At 38.4% G+C, this 24461-nt stretch overlaps 1 protein-coding gene across 5 annotated transcripts in view; it reads left to right on the top strand.

Annotated features, from left to right (window-relative positions):
* The window catches only part of NFKB1 (nuclear factor kappa B subunit 1), a 134911-nt gene that overhangs the window by 33106 nt on the left and 77344 nt on the right, over positions 1–24461 (top strand). For 4 of the 5 annotated variants that reach the window (XM_070392014.1, XM_070392032.1, XM_070392008.1 and 1 more), the window contains 2 exons: positions 455–495; positions 4708–4806. In XM_070392014.1, coding sequence (XP_070248115.1) covers positions 455–495; positions 4708–4806 — 140 coding nt within the window. The remainder of the gene's footprint in view (positions 1–454; positions 496–4707; positions 4807–24461) is intronic. The other variant, XM_070392023.1, reaches the window with a different exon arrangement.

Below are 24461 nucleotides of genomic sequence, written 5' to 3'. Positions count from 1 at the left end.
ATGAAGCACATTCCCTCTGAGGGAAAGAAGTCAGTATCTAATGCTGTGAAGGCAAAAAAAAAAAAGTCATAGAGTCCAGGAAGTCATTGCTGCTTTTAATTGATATTCACGTCATTTTTTAAATGCTTTGTTAATACACAAGACTATGAAAGCTATTCACATATTAATCTTTACCAGACACCAGGCCTTTTGTTAGGTTGTACAATGTACCATCACCATTCAAGAAATGTTTTTTTATTGTGGTTCTCTAAATGTATAAAACTGTTAAAATAATAATAAATTTAATATTCAAATGAGGAAGTTAAATTATATCCTTGTGAAATCTTAGCTAAAAATTTTCATTGAAAATTTTATTCTAAAACATAATTTCAGTTTTTTACTTGCTTAATATTTTTATATCAGATTTGAGAAGCCTCACATTCTTTTGGTTTTTGTCTGTTGTTTTTGTTTTTAGCAGATGGCCCATACCTTCAAATATTAGAGCAACCTAAACAGGTAAGAAGATTAAAGGAGTGGGAACTTTCTCTTTAATGTTAGATCCATAAGCCTAATATTAATATCTCAAGCACCAAAAAATAGTAACTGATTTTGTGAAGGAAGTAGCTGATCTAGAAGATCAACAACTTGCCAAATTATGTAACAACTTCATTCGTCCATTTTACATTTCTCTTAGTCATTCTGCAGACCACCTTGAGCCTCAATACGTAGTTCTGTAAAACTTCAGTTAATTATAGATCCTTGGTATCTTGCTATCTCCACCAACTTTGCTTACCAGCCACTCCTAGGAAAGATAGGCTCTCACCATTCATACAGAAATAATACATGCATGCAGCTCACATACATGGAATTACATCCATCAGTTGTGTCTATCACATGCAGTACTTCTTAGCCTTCCTCCTACTGCTAGTAGCTCCAGTCTTTTCTGCTCTGTATTTAGAACATGAATCCTAAGATATTAAAACCACCAGTGGGAGATAAATAGTATTAGAATGGACAGTTGAGTTCTCTTCCTTCTGGTGTTAACTTTAGACTCAGCCTCTTTGGAGTCAAGAGAAGGAGCATTTTATTTTCTCAGGTTCTTCCTGTTTCCACTGGATTCTGTAGGGGATCTCTGGGAATAGAAGTGGCCTCCTCACTCTGCTTCAAATCTGTCGATAATAGTTACTGGAAATTGGATGGAACCGGTGCTATGAAAGAGGAAGAAAGAGAACCTTTAGTATCTGCCTGTAGATTTTAGTTATTAGGAGATAGAAGTGATGGTATAGTCCTCTACAGATTGAGGATAGTCAGTAAATCTCTGAATGGATGTGCTTACCAAACTTGTGTGAGACAGTGGGTTTGTATATCTGCTGTCCTGCACTTATATTACCCAATACTTTTCCTAAATGTTTTTAGTAGCTCAGGTGAGTGAGTGTAGCACTTTCACTTTGTGTAACATTTAACAAATGCTAACTAGGTCGAGAACTTAGTGCATTTATTGTGGCTACTATAATTGTGGCATTATACATGTATTTGGATTTTGGTCAACATTTAAAGGGCATAAATATCTTAACTATCACCAATAGACTATTGTTATAGGCTGAACTTAGATAAAAGTTTTTGATATGGGGACTGGAATGCCACATGAGATTTTGGGGCATTGCTCTAGTAGCTTATAGGTGACACAACCAGACTCCACAGTCTGCCAACATTACTTTCCTTTACTATGTCCAATTCCATAGTGGTGACTTCTCACAGCAGGTCACCAATTCCCTCAAAGACCCTCCTAGGGGAACTTTATCCCTAAAATTTTGTGCAGGGGTCTGGCCTCCTGGAAAATTTTCTAATTGGAAGATCTGGGTAATTTGTGACAATGAGAAATCAACTAAAAATTATTTTGTCTGCATACCAAGGCATGTTTTCAAATATCCATTTTCATAAGCGTAGCACTACAATGAGAATTTTAAATGCATTTCTTATTAAGGCTCTAACAGTTATAAGGAAAAATTGGCATTTATAGTTTACCTTAAGGAAATTATATATTTCGAAAATTCAAAACATATTTCATTATATGTGGAAATGTAAAAGCTCATCTGAGTAAAACAATGTGTTTATTTACCAAACTGATGTTATTTTGATGTCTGACTCCAGTGAAAGTAAGAAAGTTGTATTCAAGTCAGACTTTCTGACTGGGTAGATGTAGGTTTGCCTTTGAGGTTGATGACTCATTTTAAGCAAATGGAGATACTGAGATGAATGGCTGTGGATTTGCAAACCTTTAATCTCAGAAACGTAGAATCAGAAATGCATCTAGACTGTGCATTTGAAGACACCCTATCTTCCTTTAAAAAAAGTAAGAAATTTCTACCCTCAGGTTAAAATTCCTTTAGAACTTTAGATACTCTTATGCAACCATGAGAAATATCTATTTTTTAACTTAAGCAAGCTATTAAGACACGTTTCTTTACTCATATTCTATTTAATACCACTCCCAATAAAACATAAAAGTACACATGCTATATTTTCCCAACTGTCCTAAAGGAATTTTGTGATTCAAGATAATGAATTGCTTTATTGCATTTAAAAAAATAAAAGTTAGAAAAATGTTCTTTTTTCCTTTGAGGTCATTTTGCCACAATTCTCCCCAGTTCTGCCAGAGATGAGTCACAGCATAGACTACTAATCTTTAAAATATCCAGTTCTGTTGCATATTACTCATTGGTAATTATCTAATACTCTTTAAAAACTGAAGTTGTATTTAGATTGCCTAGCAGTCAAGTGAATTTCTGCCTTTATTCTGGAGGCTAACTATTGCACATGCTGATGCCTTTTCATGCTTTTAGAAAGCCCATTTAATTATTAAAAATAAGCAACAGCTTTTGTCTACAAAAGGTATAGGGCTGAATTTGCGTTTTTTAGTTTTAATTTTTTGAGAGGCAGATAGAAGAATTGCCCCTAAATGACTGACCTCCCCTCAAAAGTCTTCTCTCGTATTTAGGTCCCACTTTGACGAGTTGATCACACCTCCAGACCTGTGACTTGAGAAGCTTTCCTTCGCTAGAGAACTTACTTCAGGCCCCATTTATCCCCTGAAACATGCCTTAGTGTTGATCCTCTTTGCAAGTCAGGAAGATCTCAGAGAGTATAGGGATGGAGGGTTCGAGGCCAGAGATTTACGTTCATTTGGGACCTCTGGGCCGCTCAGAGACTGTTTCCCAGGGCCCTGCACAGGAAATAATGAAATGTAGTGCAGTCTAAGGAGGGTGACAATTTTACATTGATTGATGAGCTCAAAGCTGTTAAAACCTTTGTGTTTGCCCAGCCGGTGTGGCTCAGTGGTCAACCGATGAACCAGATGAGCGTCAACCAATGAACCAGAAGGTCATGGTTGGATTCCCAATTGGGGCACATGCCCGGGTTGTGGGCTCAATCCCCAGCGGGGGACCCTAATGAGGCAGCCGATCAACGATTCTCTCTCATCATTGATGTTTCTATCTCTCCCTCCCTCTCTGAAATCAATAAAAATATATTTAAAAACATCAGAGTTGCTATGACTGCAGGGTGGAAGCCCCACCAGGGAGCAGTGGGTGTGCGGAGCTCCTCACGGCCTCGTGATCTAGCGCTGTTTAGATGAAGTCAGTCCCACAATAAACATAAATGACCGGTGAGGTTGTTACTTAAAGTTTATTAACAAACTCTTTTCACCAAAGGATGCATTTGAGAAATGAAAAACTATCCAGTTAGTGACTGTATAATTATAACAATTATTGCTACCACAAATTGGGTTACATCCTTATAAAGTTGCATCTTTCAGGAAATACATTGAAAGTTCCCTTAATATTAAGATTATGATAGCCATTCTCATAATTTCCCTTGTTTTTTTTCTTTGTATACAAATCATAGTTGTTAGTTTTGTAAATCATAAAATGTTAGACCTGGGATAGACCTTAAAGGTAGTCTAGTCTAATCTCATTTGTATAGATTATAAACATACAGGACTTAGGGTTTTTCAGCCCACAGTAGTCCATATAGTGAAGACTGTAGCTAACTCTACATTGATTTACAACAGTTTTCAAATTCTTTAGCTAATAATATTTAAAGGGACTGGTTTTGGACTCATTCAGGTCAGTTCATAGAAAGAATTTGAGCTTGATAATATTAATAATCATAAAATCAAAAAAACTTATCTTCTGAATTATGGAGAGAAACTGGCCAAATGTGGCGTCGAGCATAGGATGTGTCTACAACACTGACATGCTATATTTAACAAGGCCTTTCTGTATTCCCTGCTGAGCCAACTGTAACCAGAGTAGATAAAGGAATTCCTTTAAGTAAGAGTCAAAGAAGCGTAACTTGGAGTGCAATATGGCCAAGTTCAGAGCTTGGCGGCAGCAATTTGAGATGAAGAAGCTCTGGTTCAAACAAGCTGTAGCACGTCCAGTCTAACTCTTCAGCAGCTCACTCCCCACCTGTGCATAGCAGGAGAGTTTCTGCGGGGTTAGGGACCTCACTTTTAAGCCACCAGTACACAAATACCAATTAACCTCAATGTTCATAGTAAGATTATGGGGAAAGTGGTTTTCATTTACACAATCCTCTTTCACACATTTCTTGTTTTTTTCTCTCGCATCTAATACACAAAAGAATTAAAAATTTGTATATAATTTTGTCCTAGTACTTTTTAATAAGTATTTCTCAGACGTGTTGGCTCTGTGCTCACCTTTGCAGAGAGGATTTCGTTTCCGTTATGTCTGTGAAGGCCCGTCCCATGGCGGACTCCCTGGTGCATCTAGTGAAAAGAACAAGAAGTCCTACCCTCAGGTCAAAGTAAGTTCATGGTGACTTCCTATGTGGGTTTTGGAAGATTTGATTTTCTAGCAGTGCAAGTGATGAAGTGCTTTACATGAATATAATTTGCTTTTACCCCTAAGCTGAAATATTCAGATGATTATTATAATTTTCTAATAGAAATGTGTCTCTTAGCAATAGAAGTGACAGATTTTGAAACCTCATTATTATTTCTATTCAGTAGAAATTATTTCAAACTTAGCTAACCAACTTTTACTATTTCTTCCTCACTTTAAAGGGTTTTTTAATTGTATACCTCCTGATACATTAAGAAATCTTTAAAACAAGTGCTTGATTTCAGCTTTTTAGAGATTTAGTGAAAACTGAAACAGATGACTGAGTGTATGATTATATAACATAGTATTTAAGATCATGACTTCAGGTCCAGACTGTTACTATCTGCAATGGCTTTGACTAGGTTATCCATTTCTAAACTTCAGTACCCTAATATGTAAAATGCAGAAATATTGATGGTATATACTTCATAGAGTCTCTTAGAGATGAAACAAGAGCCCGGAAGTACCACAGGGTCTCTGCTTGGGCAAATGTACATCACACGTGGAGGTCCCTGGAATGTTCCGCTTGATGATGTGCCTGTGGTGTGCTTGGTCGAGCCCTTTACACACCTTCAGGTTCTTTTTCTATTTGTTAATTTAAGAAGAATATCCTTGTTTAAGTTAATTTGAGATTTTTTATTTTCATAAATGGTGCCATATTTCATTGACTGATTGATAATAGTTTTGCAGATAAGCCCACCAACAATTGCAATTTCATTGTTTATAAAAGTTTGTATTGTTCAATACTTCAAGGCTTCAGCAAAAGGTTACCAACTTAGTTCTCACTAACATATGTGCGCCCCTTCGGATACGACTTACTTTTGGCCTCAGTTTTTGTGTGTGTTTGTTCTTGTGAATGAGTGAAGGACAACAGGACAGGCCCTCAGGAAAATCAAGATGTCAAGGAAATTTGTCTTTGGTTGCCAGGCTTGCATCGTGTTTCCTCCCTTTCCTTTTCCCCACTTTTAGCCCAGATCTTTCTAATTTCTTACCCCTGTTCTGAAACAAAATACAGAATACTGTGATGTCATTCTTTACCTTTTGAATGAAACCCACCCATATTATCGAGTATGGATTCTACCAATCACATTTGCATTTTAAGTCTCCTAGCTCTCCTGTGTAATGAAAGATGTTTTTCTTTTTCAGGGTCATTGAACAGGGTAAATATGATGTGTTTAGCTCGCAGGAGATGACAGTCTTATGGTCACAGTCCTTAGGAATCTAGACAAGGAAAGAGGAGCAGCAGTTAAATAAGAGAATTAGCATTTATTAAGCACCAAAGATTTGCCAAGTGCTTTACATATATTACCTCTTCTAATCCTCATAACAACCCTGGTAAGTTAAAAGTGTAATGCTTATGAGGAAGTTGAGGCTCCGAGAGAAGAATTAACTTGCCTTTCTCACAAGACTGTGGCTCTTTATCCAACAGCTGACTATTGCTCATTGAACTTGCACATGGAATGTGTGCATTTATTGAACTTGCACATGGAATGTGTGCATTTGGGTTGCTGTGGGCAGGGACCGAGGGGGCAGGACATGGGAGGACAATGGTGAAACAGGGGCAGAGAATTATAACTTTGGAAAAAAGGGAAAGTGAGGTTCAGGGGGCCTCAGATATTAGGGAATCAGATCCAGCACTTTTGTCAACATATGTATCTGTGTGCCATATATATATATATATAATGTGTTCATGTGTGTACTTGTGATAGAGTAATTGAAAGATACATGTTATTAGCATTGACGACGATTATAATTACTGAAGAATTAACATTAAGAAAAAAACTGGGAGTTTTTTCTGGCCTGGCTCTGTACACAGTGTAAATTGTGGTATTTTCATGACCGATTTACTTCTATTGCTCTGGTCTTTTGTGGCTGAGTAGCCATTCTTGATACTAAAAAGTACATGGCATTCATTAACTTTGCTGTAAATGTGTTATCTAATTAAAAACTTTATGCATTCATTTATGCTCAGTCTTCATACAGCCTTCTCACGTAGTGATTGCTGCCTTACATTTACAAAATAATTAGAAATGAAACAACCCAGTGGTCCTTAGAGGTTCTTGTCAAATTATAGTTTTCTGTATCAACGAGTTTAATACTTAGTGGGAGATACAGATATATAAACAACTGATACTAAAGGGAGTCAAACTACACATGTATAAATTGGTCATTATTAAACTTCAGCTATGACTTTATTATTCCAGCTACCCATTTATTTTTTATTCACTAATTCCACATATATGTATTAAGCATTAAGCATTTAATCCAATTGTAAGAAAAGGAAGAACAGTGTAGAGATCTGTTACAAGCTGGCATTGTTCTTCTAGCCTATTCTTGTCCACTGAGAGTTTAAATGACTCTGTTGTTTGTAACAGTTAAAGGAAGTAATTTTATTTATCTTAGAAGCTCTTGAGCAGAAGGATGGGGAGGAGGAAGAGAAAGCGACAACCATGAGATATTTTTCCCAGAGCTCTTCTCCCAATATCACTTTCAGTAGTCTTTTCATAATGAATAGATGAGGGTGACCTTTCAGTTTACAGGGGGATTTTAAATGCCTTTAAAATTTTGGCAGAGGAAAGACTCACTCTCATTGTATGTCTCCTATCAGGAGGACCTTTACAACTGTACCTGTGTTCTGCAGTAGGTAACCAGGCACCCACTCTATGTGAGGCTGTGAAGGAAGCCGTGGACAGACCCAGCTAGATCAGGGGTTCTCAGACTCAGCTCTGTTGACATTTTGAGCCAGAAAACTCTGCTGTAACGGGATTGCCAGTGCCTTACTGGATATTCAGCAGCATCCCTGGCTTCTCCCTACTAGATGTCAATAACATCCCTACCACTGTGACAACCAAAAGTGTCTGGGAGATGTCCCCTGGGAGGCAAAATCACCCTGCTTACACACCACCCATCCAGACGCAGTGTCCAGTCAGCCTTAACCTTGTCCTCTTCATGCCTTTCTACTCGAAAGCTGTTGTCATAGGTTACAGGGGATTGCCTACGTATATTATTTTGCATATGTACTTTTCCTGGTTATTGGTAGACACTTATTTTCAAGCTGATGATCATGGTGACTATAATTTCTTCTAGAACCTCGGAACTAGGGTAGTTGGATATTAAGAAAAACAATAGAAAAGTGAAGAAGACATACCTTAAATATTCCATATCCTATGATAACTGCATATCTAAAAGTTAGCATAGGAGTTCTGTTGGCTCTCGGCATAAACTGTTACAGAAGAGAAAGTGAAAGTGGAGAGGGGTTCAGTCAAGGCTGTGACCCGGCAGAGCCCTGTGTGCGCAGTGGGAGCATCTATGGACTGGTCCTCATCCAGCCTCCGTGGAGGGAGGTGTATGGGCAGGTGCCCCACTTGCACCCCAGAATCCATTGCACAGGGACTTCAAAGGGAGGGCATTTACATTTACTGGGGGAAAATATTTCTGAGATTTACATACACTACTTATTTAATAAAGTACGTTTGTCAGACTTAACTGTAAAATGTTATGGGCTCTACCTTTTCCTCACCTACATACTAGTACAGCCTCTTCCTCTTCTCTCCACTCCAGCCTCCCTCCCTCCTCCCATCATGCCTCTGTGAGATCACACCACTCCCTTGAGAGGCCCTGAGAGGCAGGTGGCTCAGCGTGTGCTCAGTCACATGCAGGCAGCAGCAAAGGGTCGGGGCCACCTGAAAGCTGTTGGAGCTGCCTGAGGTCTGGGGGTGCAGACCCGTAACTGTGCTTTACGGACCGTGTACATATATAACCTGCTTGGCTTAGCCTCTTGCTGATTGTCCAAATATACCTCAGGTTAAGTCATTTTAAAACGAACTCTAGGAGGCTGCACCGACCCTCCTTTTTCTACTGAATTTTGTCCCAGGTTTGAAACCCTGTTTCAGAAAAACTCCGTGTAGGCTAGGCTTAGGCACTCTCTTACCATGTCAAGATTATTTCTAGAGCTCAGGCTACCGCACCACCTGGTGCTCTGCATGTTTATTTCATGTCACAGAACCCCACTTAGCTTTCTAGAGTTTTGCTGTGTAAGTCGTCACATTCTCTTTTAACAACTGTTTTAATTATAAAGGATTTCAAGCATATAGATCACTTAAAAGCTGTTCATTTAATGACAGGTACCAGGTATCACCATCTCAGTTTAATACATGTTAACATTTTAACTGTATTTGCTTCTGAGCTCTCTCCCTCTTTCTAAAATAAAACATAGTTACAGCTAAAGCCCCACCCATTCATCACCTTTTCCTTCTTTAGACATAGACTTCTATTCTGAGTTTTCATTCTCTGAAATGTTTTCGCTGGCTTTGCCCTTTTCCAGGGCAAATAAGAATTAAAACTGGGCTTCATTGAAGATTAGTGTTCACTTTGATCCTATTGATTCCTCTTTATCATCTAGATTAAACCTTTTTCATTCACAGTGGTGCAGTGTATTCTGACTTTTACAGCAAATAATAATAATAATAATTAATAATAATAGCGAAAAAAATCTAAAGTAAATATGCAGTCTAACTCTTACGGCTTGCTTTTCTTTTTTAAAAAAATAAAAGCGTCCTGTTGTTAAACATTTAGTAATCTATTATGCTGTCCTATAAAGCTTCCCTTTAAAGTTTCCTCCATTCTAATTTCATCAGGAGCTCCTCATGGCAGAGGCTGACAGAAAAGCACAGGCACCTTCCTTGAGGCCGAGCTTGTCCCTGCCTGTCTTTGACTCAACAAGGAGTGCCAGGGGAGGCTCGTTTCCCTCTTTTTCCCGAAAGTTATGCATGAGATTTTTATTAATCAAACAAACTGCCTTCCTCTTCACAGAGGTGGACAGGTGCCAACAGGAGCAGCCCCACAGGGCTTCAGAAACCCTCCCTGCTTCTCTTCCAGAAAGCACCCATTCGCAGCTGGGGTGGTATCCTCTAGTGGGGCTCACCCCGTGCCAAGCAGAAATCAGCACCAGGAGCCTTGACTCTAAAATACAAATAGCTTGCCCGTGGTATCCTTATTTTCTCTTTAGTGATCCATATCAAATGCATGGACTACAACTGGAAACATAGCTGATGTAAGTGTGACTATTTTTAATCAGATGTTTTCTGAAAGCTGATTGTCACTATGTTTTCTTTCCTGAGTGTTTTAGGTTGAACAGGAGGCACATGGTGAAATGTTTAGGTCAACAGCAGCTGTTCTGTTGTCCTTCCCCACCCCCCTGCCAAAATGAATTATTTTCAAATCAATTATTAGTGCCTCTCACTTAAAAACCCTAAATGCTAAGTTTCTGTCGAGGTCAAATAAAAACTGGCTGATGTGCTGTGGCGTTTAAGGATATCACATATCCTTGCATAACCTTCCTTTCCTTTGTGTAGACTTGCCTGGTTTGGGAGGTTTGCCATTTTAAGGACCTAGTTGTAACACCAATTTCAAATAAAGTAATCTGATTCAATTACTGAAAACAACAGGGAAGATCACCGACAATCAATTAGGCAAGCATATAGAACCTGGTCCATAGCATTTACTAAAATGTCCACCAGCACTCCCAAGCTGTTCACTATTTGCATATGTTAATAATGGAAAATCACTGTATTCCCTATGGACAGAGCCCTGTGCTATATGTATTGAAGAGAAGGGCTTTGTAATCTGGAACCCTTTGAGTGGTTTCAGAAGGATTTTGGATTTCTGAATTTATATGCAGTGTTTTATGTATGTGTGTATACGGTTTTCTGGGAAGGTAAGTATGTCCTTTCATCAGAATTTCAAAGGGAAGGATTCAACACAGTTAAAAACCAGTGCCATAGAATACCTGTTACTTTAGCTTTTTGACAGCAGCTAGTTAAAAAACTAATCCTATATAATAAAAGCCTAATATGCAAATTGTCCCCTCGACCAGGGGTTCGACCAGGAGTTCAACCAGAGGGGCGGGGCCGGCCAACCGTCCTCGTCCCCTCCCTGCTGGCCAGCCCCAGCCCAGCCGGTGGTGGCAGCAGGCGGCCAGGGGAAGGGAGGCCCTGGTGGGCCACCATCAGCCACAAGGGACCTTACATGTGAATGAGTTTCGTGCACTGGGCCTCTAGTGTATATATAAATGTCTTTTTATTTTTAATTTTGGTACTTTTTAATCTTATATTTATAGTTTTGCATTTTTTACCCATTTTAAGCAAGTTGAAATACTTCAGGTTGCTTAAGGCAAAGCCCAGCAAAGCCTCCCCTCACTTCAGGTGTAGGGTAGAAAAGAGGGGAGACTTGGTATAAAGGTGAATAGGCTTCCTGCTTTTTCTCTCTTGCTCTTCCATAGATTCAGCATGGAGTTATCCAATAATGGTTGAAGCCAAAGGACAGAAAACAATTCACTAAACAATTCACTAAAGGATAGATATTCACTGAGCACTGTGTCAGTTCCTGTTCTAACAAAATATTACCTTGTAGAATGTCTTTTAAAATAGCCCTCTAAATTCTAAATTCACTGTATGTATTCATAGTCTCCATTATAAACTAGAGAAAGCTATTTGCTAGAGGAAACCTCTAGCACAGATCATAGCTGTAAAAATTTAGCCCATAGAAGTGATTAGAACCATAGGCTCCTGGAAGTTACAAATTGTTTGAATTTTAGTTTAATTTTTGTCGGTCCTGGCTTGGGGACCTTCTTCTGTTGACCATTCCCATTTTTCTCCCTTAAATGCATGATTGTTCCTAGGACCATTGTTCATGCTGAAGCAAATCTCCGATGGCTTCTTCTAACCCCAGTGGTCCCAGTAAAGGTTGCATACCATCTCCTCATTCCAAACATTCAGGAATTCAGGTCTCATTAACTCACATACTGATTATTCTTCTTGTTAAGGTAAAACTATACCCAAGTTCTACAGCCCCAAATGTGTAATCCCTCCTCCTTCACAGAGAAACGTTTTCAACCTGTCAGCAGGTGTAGAGGTGAGGCTGTAAACTACCCTGCAGTCGCAGTCTCCTCTCCTGACACACCAGGTGGATGCCAGATCAGAATCCTCTAGCCTACATTTACCTCTCTGGGTCTCAGGCGGGTGGACTGGAAGTGCGTGCAGACTTTCACAGACATGCCTCTCACCTTTTGGTCCTTATCCACCCAACAGAATGATTACAAGGATAGCTTGCTGTGCTTGCTTACATCTCATTTAATCGTGACAATAGCCCATTGAGGTAGGTTCTACGGTCCTCATTTGAAAAATGAGGAAATGGAAGCCTAGCGAATAAAAAAGCTTACCCTGGATCTCACAGCCTTTCAGAGAGAGAGCCCAGGATTTCAGCTCAAGCAGTGTGACTTAAGAGTCTACACTCTTAACCATGAATTATCATAATGTTAAGGGTCCATTTCTACTCATGGAGGTCCTTTAAACCTGCATTTCCTGGTCATGGGCGTGCATCAGAATCACCAAGAATATTCTAACCACAGAGATGCCTGGGACCCACTCCACACATGCTGTATCACAATGAGTCATTTAGCCAATCTGGGATGATATGATAATTTCTAAGGAATCATTTCTTATAATAATAAGGTACAACAACAGATGAAGGACTAGGTAAGCCTTAGTATAATCAGGAATAGAATATTATGCCACAGTTTTTAAAAATAATTATGAAGGCTCTGTACAACATGGGAAACTGCTTATGACCTAATGCTGGGGGGCGGGGGCGGGGGAAGCAAGATTCCCCAAATTGCAATCATAATCACTGAAAGGATTTAACCCAGTGAAAAAGTTAAAATCAAGATTACAGACAGTGGAAGAAAGAATTACCAAAATGAAAAATAAGTCTGAAGTAATGTGCAATGCAGCACAGAGAGACAGAAAACTTGAAAGGAAAGGTGATATGCAGGGCACAGGAGACAGTAACCAGTGTCTAATTCAAGTGCTGGAAGGAGGTAATATTGCTGCAGTTGCTGGTCCTACACTTAGAGGTTCTAGGTGTGGGGTGAGGTTCAGGCGGCTCGGGGACCACACTTTTAGGTTTTAAAGCATTAGCTCTGACGTCAGTTAGTCAGGGCTGGGCATGATGTTGATTCCTAGTTCTGTGACTTACCAGCGGTGTTATTTCACCTGGCCAAGCCTCAGTTTCTGCATATGAAAAGTTGAGATAAATACTACATACTTCATAGAATATATGTAAAAACTGAGCTGTTCAATGCATGGCACCTAGTAAGTACTTAAAAATGATAGTTGCTTCTATTTTTATATGCCCGCATACATTACTTTGAGTATTGAATGGCAACTTTGCTGATTGGTTTATGAAACATGGATCTACACAGAAGCTTCACCAGTTCCCTTTTATTTCCAGCACAACCTCTCTACTCAGTTTTGCTTCCACTCTGTTTATACCATGTCCTTCTTTTCTCTGGGGTTTTTAATTATTAAGGTGGGAGATTGAATCCAGATGCTGTGCCAGAAGCTGACTTTTAGATGTAACACATGATTTCTTAAGAAAATCTTATAGGTAGCAGGAGTCCAGAAAGGAATTTATTAAATGACTAGAGGCCTGGTGCACGAATACATGCACTGGTGGGGTCCAGCTGGCCAGCCCGATGGGTGCCATCAGGGGTGGGCCGGCTGGGGCGAGGGGCCACAGGTGGTTTGCCAACTGGCCCCACCCCCGATTGGAGTGGGGGAACCTGCTCCGGAGTGGGGCCAGCCAGTGGGAGGGGACAAGGGTGTTCTGGTCATTCTGCCGTTCGGTCATTTTGCATATTACCCTTTTACTATATAGGATTGTTAGGCTCCTTAACTGTTTTCTCTTAGCCACTATACATATACAAATTTGCAGGAGTATTGCATTAGTTTCCTAAGGCTGCCATAACAATTTACCACAAACTGGGTGTTTTAAAGCAACAGAAACTTATGCTTTCACGATCCTAGAGGCTAGAAGTTCAAAATCAAGTTATCAGCAAGGCCATGCTTCTCTGATGGTTTCGGAAGAATCCTTCCTTGCCGGTTCCTAGCTTCTGGTGGTGCTGATGCTCCATGGCATTGCTTGGCTTCATCACTCCAATTTCTGCCTGTCTGCCCATGGCTGATGTCTTTCTATCACTCAGTGTCTGAATCTCACTCTCCTTTCTCTTATAAAGATCCCAGTCATTGCATATAGGTCCCACCTTAATCCAGTTGACCTCATCTTAATTATATCTGCAGAGACCCTATTTTCAAATAAGGTCACATTCTGAGGTTCTGGGTGGACATGAATTTGGAAGGGGGGACACTAGTCAACCCATCACAAGTATATTATAGCATTAAGCTTAAAAACCAGTGGTCCTGAAAGTATAAGATAATAACCACTTTAGCCCATGGTGCACTGGGAAAGACATTTACATGTACCCACGATGTTCCCTTATATGTCATTATTATATATTTAGGGAGCAGTAGAAAAATCAAGTTGGAAAAGTTTTCCAGTATTCTTAATAATTCATTTAAGAAAGTAATTCCTATTTTATTTCTCCATTGAGTAGATGATGGGCCTTAAATACTGTGGTGTGCTAGTAAATCTTTAATAACTGGTTCTCTAGGAAACAAAATAAGCCCTGATTTGTAGCATTTGTCCATTTCCTTGATGTAAATATTCCCACCATGGCCAATTTCAAGTTATCAGCATGAAGTCAACTGGCTTGCAAAATTTCTGAAAATTTAACATTCAACTTTTGTGAGCAGGTCAAGCCAACTCTAGCATACCACTGCAAGAGTTCCTAAGGAAAACAGATATGAGATCACAGCCTAGATATTAACCCAATGAGCAATAGTCAGATCAAGAAAAGATAATAAATTGCTTCATGTAAGGTTCTTTATTTGTGTGTTATATAATACCAGGGACTTTGCAGGATCTGAGTAAACACAATAAATTGCTAAAGTGGAGACATATGTGACATAGTAGATAAATGAGCTGTGGTTTAGTGAGCAAAATATCATACTTGAAAGCAAGCTAGATCTTACTCAAGATTATGCCTTTACAGATGGGGTGATCTTCAACAAGTCACTTAATCTCTTCCAACTTTCTTTTCCTCATTTATAAGATGAAAATAAAAATACCTACCTCACAGGAATAGCATTAGCAGTAAGTGAAGGAATTGACATCAAAGCACCTAGCGCCATCCCTGGCACATCAACAGCATTAAATGTTTATCCCGGACATGCTTATGTTTTTAATTTAAAAAATCTTGAAAAATGCCTATAAAATGATGGTTAGCTCCATGAAGGCAGGGATGATTTTTTTTCTATTGTTGTTTACTGCTGTATCTCCAGTACCAGAATAATATCTAGGTGTCATATGTGTATATATATATATATATATATATATATATATATATATACATGTGTGTGTGTATATATATATATGTGTGTGTGTGTGTGTGTGTGTGTGTATATATATATATATATATATATATGATATTACCTATAGTAGATGCTGGAACCATCTTCCCAGAAGCGCTGATCAGATATGGCTAAAGAAGAGACAGATGGCATGATATAATAATGTAGGTTGTTAATTGAAAACAGTAAGAGTAAGCAGTCGTCAAGGCTCCTTCAACTACTTTCCATCTTGTTCATCCCATCTCACTAACCTTCCTTTCCTTCTCCTCCCCTACCTTGCCACCTATGTCCTAGTCCCAGTGATTTAGAACACTAGAACTTAAACCTTAAACATGTTAGGAAACTTTACTGAGTTTAAATGGGCTTTTTCTACCTCAGTTTCTCTATCCATTGGAATCTTTCCATAGCAAGTAAGAGAAAAAAAAGAAGTAAAACTAAGCAATAATTGAAATGTATTCGTTTAAAAGCTGAAAAGTCCAAAGGAAGAGCTAGCTAGCATCAGACTTCACTGGATTCAGAGATGGCACTAGACCATGTAGCTTCTCTCTACCTCTCAGCCCTGACTTCTGGGGTGGAGGCTCCCATCTTCAGCTCCAGAAGGTGGCCCAGCAGCTTGTTAGAGAACCAAGTCCTGCAGCAGAGAGCCTGTGTTCCTAGATACAAAGGCTTCAGAGGTGCCAGGATGGAGGCTTCTAGGTCCTCATTGGTCTGCGTTCTTTCCTGGTCCAAAGGTGTCACTGGGGACAGGGAATGTGCGACACTGATTGTGTAACAGCCATTTCCTGGCTACACCCCTGGATCTGGCAGTGGGTAAGCTGCACTACAAACATGTGGACTGAATGAAGGGTGGGTAGATACCCAAACAAAAAACATGAATACTGGTAAAATTAAAAATTTCAGAATAACAAACATCAATTAATTCCTCTGCCAATGAACAGAGAAGACTCCTAAACCCCCTTCATTACTGAAGTTGTGTAACCCTGTGTACTCCCTCTTTACACCAGACTTGGACAATGTCTATGTGACATTCCCATTGTTTTATGTTTTTTAAAATAAGAACTAGTTCCTTATGTGTTTAAAAGTATCAGATCCGCCGTAACCGGTTTGGCTCAGTGGATAGAGCGTCGGCCTGTGGACTGAAGAGTCCCAGGTTCGATTCCGGTCAAGGGCATGTACCTGGGTTGTGGGCACATCCCCAGTAGGGGGTGTGCGGGAGGCAGCTGATGGATATTTCTCTCATCGATGTTTCTAACTCTCTATCCCTCTTCCTTCCACTCTGTAAAAAAATCAATAAAATATATATTTAAAAAAAAAGTATCAGATCCATTTAATAAACGTTCAAGTAATACAAAGACATGTATAAGTGAAAAGTAAGTTGCCCTTTTATTCAAAATCCCTCTTCTCCCCCAGAAAGAGGCACTATTATGAATTTCTTGAGTAGATTTCCAAAAATGCTTCATGCATATACATGCCTACATGTGTATGTTTATGGATAAGCTCATGTGTATTTATACATCCCAATACATATAAAACATAAACTCTAAAGCATATGCATTTATGCACATATACTCTGTCCATTTATAAAATACTCTGCCCCTTGTGTTTTTCACTTTAATGAATTTTTTTAGGACATTCCTCAGCAGTATATAGACCTCTAGGGAAGTGATAAAGCAAAATGATTAATAGCATCCTTGAGAGCACACTACCCTGGGTTCAAATCCAGCTCTGCCCCTTATAAGCTGTGTAGCCTTGGACATGTTGGTTAACCTCTCTGTGCCTCGTTAAAAGGGGGATAAAAACACTACCTACCTCTCAGGGTTGTTGGGAAAATTAAAATGAATTAGTGTTTGGAGATAGCAGTGGTAAGTGCTCTGTGAGTGTCAGGTTTGGGTAGCTACCTTATTCTTTGTGAGGAGTGCATGGCATTTGGTTGCTTATAGCAGCTTCTTATTACTTCTTTTGTAAATACCATCATTCGCAGCCTCTGAATCCATTTACTTTCCTTTTCACTATCAAAGACAAGCTCGAAAAGCCAACCTTGATAATCCTACTTGATCCCAATTTCTCATTTATACTGGGTTTTCATATTTTTTAAATGTATTTTGTCATTAAGTTATATTTGAATAGCTATGAAGTTTTCTTTTAATATATGTTTTTCATTTCTTCTGAATTATGGGGAGGTTTCATCCTGACTTTATTTTTGGTTCTTTGGAATATCCTTTCAGCTCCTTGTCTTTTTTTTTTTTTATTTTTTTTTTTTTTTAAAAAATATATTTTATTGATTTTTTACAGAGAGGAAGGGAGAGGGAGAGGGATACAGAGTTAGAAACATCGATGAGAGAGAAACATCGATTCAGCTGCCTCTTGCACGCCCCCTATTGGGGATGTGCCCGCAACCCAGGTACATGCCCTTGACCGGAATCGAACCTGGGACCCTTCAGTCTGCAGGCCAATGCGAGCTCCTTGTCTTATAATTTATTTCCTATGTAGTTTTCTGCCGTATTTTTTAGTCTAAGGACTCCTTTGGAAGATCTGCCCTGATTGGCCATCATTTCAACCTAGCTGAATTAGGTGGCCTTTTAGTGTTCCTCTTTAATAGGCCTGTGATATCTCTATTCCTGCATATCTCTATTACTGTTCTTCGTATTGCCTCACGGTTACTTAATATGCCTGTCTCATCATCTCTGGATTTTATTTCTTGAGGGCAAGCACCATGTCTTATATTTCATGATATATTCTCCTGCTGAATTGAACTAAATTCTTTTTCATTGTTTGGGCACTCAATGGTTGCTCACCAATTAAAAATACAAATTTGAACTTAAATAGAAAGTTAACTTGTTTAACTAGTTAAAAGTATTTAGCTAAAAATTGACGTAGAACAATTTCTCTTTCTTTGTTGTCTCCCTCTTACTGGCTTGAAGTAGCATATATATTATACAAATGACTTCAAATTCTTTTCTCCAGCCTGGATTCCACTCTGAAATCAAAGCTCCACGCCTTAGCTGCTTGAGAGACGTTATCATTTGGATGTCCAATAGACTTAGCTTGGCCAAATCTGACTTCCAAATCTTCCCCACCAATCTGCTCCTCCTAGTATCTTTCCCTTCTCAGGAAATGGCAGCTCCATCTTTCCAGTTGCTCAGGCCAAAATCATTGGAGTTATCCTGAACTCCTCTCTTGCTCTCATACCCCACAGTAATCCATCAGGAATCCTATTGGTTGTGACTTCAAAAATTAACCAGAATCAAATCACTCATCACCACCTTTACTGCTGCCACCCTAATACAAGGAACCATCCTCAGCATCTTTTACCGAAAGGTTTTAAGATCCAGAGATGATTCTTTCCTGAATCAACTTTATTAGTAATGGATGATTAATAATTTGTGAATTTCTATTTATATCATTCCTTGTACTTTTTGTTACTTGGGATTCCTATGTTCAAAAAAGGAGTTTTATCTTCTTCACATTCCTTTAAAAACTTTTTAAGTAACAGTATGTACTCATGGATTATTTTGTTATTCACTGTATTATAAGCCATTCCTGTCATTTATTTTAATTCTTAAATTGTCCCCATCTTGGCCAGTGGGAGTCTATTGTGCTAGCTCCTGTTTCCTTTTGACATGTCCCCACTTGATTTTGAACACTTCCTTATTTCTGAAATAATACTCTAGGCTCACCCCAGGCCTCCCCTGCCCCAGTCATGGAATCATCTATCTCTCCAACAAGCCGTGGCTCCTTTTGTTAGAGAAATGTCTCCTTGAATTCATTCAGATGCCTCTAACTCCAGTCCAACACAATGGCTTCTTCCATACCTTCCCCCATTCTATATTTATTTCGTCTTTCTCCAATAATGAAAACCCTAGTTGCCAATGACGTCAGTATATCCATTTTGCTCAACTCTTTGATACATACAGAATAGCTTCAGAATTGCTATACCAATATCAGCACTAGATACAAACTTACTAAATACAGTCAGAATTTATTTATAGTTCGTTTGATCTTTAAATATATTCAAGAGAGAGTGTTCAGTCAGAGTAATGTGTTCAGAAGTATCTTGGATTAAGTATTTTTCCTTGTATATAGTTACAGTACCATTGGGATATATAGTTAGTCAGTTTTTGTTTACATTCAGCTTTAGGAATTTCCTAACTTTGTTGATCTTATTTTTTTTAAATATTACTATTTATCAACCTCATAATCTTTTATTTACATGAAATTAATTTGACCCTTTAGAAGTCATTATAAGTCAGGTTGTTTTATTAATTTTTAAAATAGATATCTAGACACAAATTGGATCAGTCAGAGCCTTGATTGAAATTGTGTTCTGGATTGTTAGTTTAGAAACCTGAATCCATCTAAACCTAGAACATTCCACTTGCAGATTTCAGAGCCTTCTTGGCCTTACTTCCTTTCTCACATCCACCTAGCAGGTATTTATCTAGTGCACACCCCACGCCAGGCACAGTGCTGAGCTCTGTGGTCACACACCTGAATACGAGCACCTCTGCCCCCAGGGTTACATGAAACAGCCAGGAAACAGACAGACACAAATGCAGGTGTGACGCAGGATTTGCTGGTGGAATGCCTTGTCAGAAGATGATCTGCAGTGTGTGTGTGTGTGTGTGTGTGTGTGTTGGGGAGTGCACTCTTACTTGAGATCATCTCCTGGCTAGATAATCCCAGCCCCCTCTATCTGTGACAAAATGATCATGGCATTTGGTAGGTGTAGTTCCAAACCAGAGACTGGAGAGCTGGGTATCCATCTCAGGCACCTTAGTAAGAACAGGTCACACCAAACGTACCTCACTGTCTACTTTGGGTTTCTGGAATGGTGAAATGGTGAGGTGATGGAGATCTATGGTTTGGTACTTCAGGAGTTAACAGTATTTATCATGCTGTCGATGTCAACTGGGGGATCTTTCCAGCCCCAGGGATCTTTCTTCCCCAGCCACTTCAGTATATTTTATCAGTGCCTTCCATGGAGGCCTTACCAAATCTGCAGTGACATGAAGTGATAGATAACAAATAATTTGAGTTCAAACTAATTTTGAAAAGCTGGGGCAAAGGACTAAATTCTTAAGCAGTGATATTTAAAAGATATGAATGCATCCAGAAAACACATTACCCCAGTTCTGGGTGGGAGGGATAGCATGCCAAGCGATCTAGATGTTTTAGTTAATGGTAAACTCAACATGAGCCAGCAATATAATGTGACTGCTACACAAGTAATGAAACATTAGGCTGCATCAATATAAGTGCATGCATAAGACTGAGTGGTGCTTGCACTCTCACCCTGTGCTGAATGGCCGCATCAGGGCATCACCTTTGTAGAATATAGAAGCCAACACAAAATGGATCAGTCAGAGCCTTGATTTAAAGTGTGTTCTGGATTGTTAGTTTAGAAACCTGAATCCATCTAAACCTAGAACATTCCACATGTAGAATGTTCAGAGCAGAACTTAAACCTTCCCCAAAACGGGAATAGTCATTGAGCCTGAGAATAATTATAGCCTGCAGAATTTGGTTGTCTTCAAATATTTGAATGGCTTTCATGGGAAAGAAGGGTAAGATATATCCTGTCTTTCACAGAAGGCTGAAATAAGGAGCCGTGTGGGGAAGCCCCCAGAGAAAGAGGGATCCGTTGTCAGCTGCCTGAGGGTAGAATGTATAGCCTCAGGGTGAAGTTCACTGTCAAGATCCTGGTTCAAAAGTGAACTGGAAGACTACAGGGCAGGGGAGCTAATGTGTTAAGATTCTTCACAATCAGTAAATTATTTCTGTTTATGCCTTTAAAAAGACTTTCTGCTTAATGAATTGTGACTTCATGGTAAGGGAAAATCAAGATTTGGGTATAGGGCTGTTAACATTTTCTGGCAAGTCCCTGAAAATAATAGAAATTAACAGCTTGCAGAACACTTCATCCAGGCATCACAGTGTATGATTTGTTTCATATACTCTGTGTTTTAGTCTACTTATACAGGCTGAACAACACTGAAGGTTTGGGGGCAGGTTAAAAGTGCTGCCATTTTCCCAAATTACTGGCTGATGTTATCCTGGAGCATGTAAGAAATTTTGGTGTTTCCCCCTCCCTCCTTTTGCTTACATCATAATATGTAGAAGGTACAATATGTTGGTTAACCTCAGTCTGACACTTAGGTCAGTTTTCTCTTTTGCCCTATCAGTGTCTGGGATGTAAATTAACCAACAAATGGCAACAAGAAATCAGACAAAGAAAATTTCCCAGTCCTACTCATAATTCTCCTAAATTAGTAGGGGTTTTCCACAGGAAATCACAGAAGAATAGTTGAAATTCTTTATCTTATGTACTTTCCTTTTGAAGAAAGGAACAGTTAATTGTTTTCTTCCCAAAGTGGTCCAAATTCTTGTATAGGCAGCTGTATTTACCATGGTACAAATTGAATGCTACATAAAATGATGTCTGTAAATATTTCCAGTCATTGAGAGCCAAATTATTTAATTACCTCTAACCAATGGCTTTCAAGTGATAGAATAGGTTTTCCAAGCAAGAAAAATATATCATGAGGATGATTGTATGCTGTTAAGAAGACAGAAATTGGTGATACTGATTTATTTATTATATTTTAAAATATTTTATTAAATTTATTGGAGTAGCATTGGTTAATAACATTTTATAAATTTCAAGTATATGACATCATAACACATGTGTATACTCTCTTGTGTATTGACCACCTAAGTCCAGTCTCCTTTTGTCACCATGTATTTGAACCCCTTTACCTTCTTCATCTTTCCCCACCCTTTTCCCCTTTGGTAACCACCATTCTGTTGTCTATATCTATGAGTGTGTTTGTTTGTATGTTTGTTTTCTTTGTTCACTTGTTGCTTTTTGTTTTATACCCCACATATGAGTGAAATTATAAGGTTTTTATCCTTTTCCATCTGACCTATTTCACTTAGCATGATAGTCTCAAGACCCATCCATGTTGTTGCAAATACCAATAGTTCATCTTTTTAATGACTGGGTAATATTCCATTGTATATATGTACCGTTTCTTTTTTATCCAGTCATCTGTTGAAGGACAATGAAATTGTTTCTATTTCTTGGATATTTTGAATAATTGAATAGAGGTACATATGTCTTTACAAATAATTGTTTTAAAATTTTTCAAGTAGATACCCAGAAAAGGGATTGCTGGGTCATAATGGTAGCTCTATTCTTAATTTTGTGAAGAAATTCCATACTGTTTTCCATAGTGGCTGCACCAATTTACATTCCCAGCAGTGTGAAAAGGTACCCTTTTCCACACATCCTCAACAACATTTGTTTTTGTTTTTTAATTGATAATAACTGTTCTCGCTAGTGTGAGGTGGTATTTCATTGTGGTTTTAATTTGCATTTCCTTTATAGCTAGTAAATTTGAGCATCTTTTTATGCTTCTGTTGATTATCTATATTTTTTCCTTAGAAAGGTATCTCTTTAGGTCCTCTGCCCATTTTTTCCCAATCAGATTGTTTGTTTGTTTTGTTGTTGAGTTGTATGAGTTCTTTATATATTTTGGATATTAGCCCCTTATCCAGAGGTATCAGTTGCTAATATCTCCTCCCATTCACTTGTTTGCCTCTTTGTTGATGGTTTCTTTTGCTGTGCAGAAGATTTTTAGTTTGATGTAGTCACATTCATTTCTTTTTGCTTTTACTTCCCTCTCCTTTAGAGTCAAGTTCACACAAAAATCCCTCCAAGACCAAGGTTTATTCAGTTTATTGCCTATGTTTTCTTCTATGTATGTTATTGTTTCAGGTCTTATATTCAGTTCTTTAATCCATTTTGAGATAATTTTTGTGTCTGGTGTTAGATAGTATTCTCATTTCATTTTTTTGCATGTTGTTTTTTCAACATTTATTGAAAAGACTTTCCTTTCTCCATTGTATGTGTTTGGCTCCTTTATTGAAAATTAGTTTGCCAATTTATGTGGATTTATTTCTGGGCTCTCAGTTCTGTTCTATCAGTCTGTGTGTCTGGTGATCTGTCAATACCATACTGTTTTGATTATTGTAGCTTTGCAATAGAATTTGAAATCAGGGAGTGTGATACCTTGGCTTTGTTCTTTTTCACAGGATTGCTTTGGCTATTAGGGGTCTTTTGTGGTTCCATACAGATTTGATGATTTTTTGGTTCTATTTCTGTGGCAAATGCCATTGAGATTTTTATGGGGATTGCGTTGAATCTATGGATTGCTTTACATAATATTTCAAAAATGTTAACCCTTATAATTCATGAACATGGACTATCTTTCTAATAAATCAGTGACATTTAATCTCAAGTAAATTTAAGTATCACAGATGCAAAAGATATCTTTAATCTCAAATTAAGTTTGGGTCAAAAATAATATGTTGAGAGATTTTTAAACTATTTAAAAGAATGTTAAAAACCATATTAAGAATTTATGTTTGAAAGAACACATAAATCAGAAACCTAATATTTTTTATTTTGGACAAACTTCAATCATACCTTACATGTGGTCTGATTCTTCTAATTATTTTTATGTAGTTTGTGAGGATTTTTTTTAAAACGTTGTAGATTAAAATTTCTCATTCTGTCTTTGTTTTGCTTGTCTCCTCCGCCCCCCTCCCCCCCAGCACACACACACACACACACACACACACACACACACACACTTGTGTAATGGAAGCATTTATGACATATCCCCAGAAAAGACAATTCTTTATTATCAGGGCTTAACAGCCCAGGGAAGGCCCCCCTTGGATTTTCTGAGAATAAACACGTTGGGTACTTAATATTAGTTTTAATGATAAAAGTTTAAATCTTTGCCTAACATAAAGGTTTTTCTTTGTCTCTAAATTTTGATTTTTCATGCTATCAGAGGCCCCATTACAACAGGTAATTTGAGTGTTGATTGTATGTTTTCTCAGTATGTAATTGTGGTGAAATGTAAAATGTTTACAATTTAAAAATTAAGTTTACCTATTAGGTTTCTTCCAACTCAGAAATTCTGTGATTATATACTTTTGTTTGTTTGTTTTCAGTTTTAAAGTGTGATCTTTGGGTGTGGTCCTATATGTCCTATACTGATGACTAGGAGTCATAGAATTTTAGAGCTGGAAGACTCATTAAACGCTGTCTAGTGATTCTGCAAATGAAGAATTGAGAGGCCCAAACAGGTTAGGTGACTAACAGTAACTGGAAGCTGACTAGAACTCTCACCATTTACTGGAGCACTAAAAATTAACCCAGATGTTCTTATTTGAAAATTTGCAAATTTCAGGAGAACAT

Source organism: Myotis yumanensis, unplaced genomic scaffold (genome assembly GCF_028538775.1).
Source record: "Myotis yumanensis isolate MYYU_CA2020_CCGP unplaced genomic scaffold, mMyoYum1.0.hap1 SCAF_1, whole genome shotgun sequence".
Classification (NCBI taxonomy): Eukaryota; Metazoa; Chordata; class Mammalia; order Chiroptera; family Vespertilionidae; genus Myotis; species Myotis yumanensis.
The sequence above is the reverse complement of the archived record's forward strand: the minus strand, read 5'-3'. Positions and strand labels throughout refer to the sequence as shown.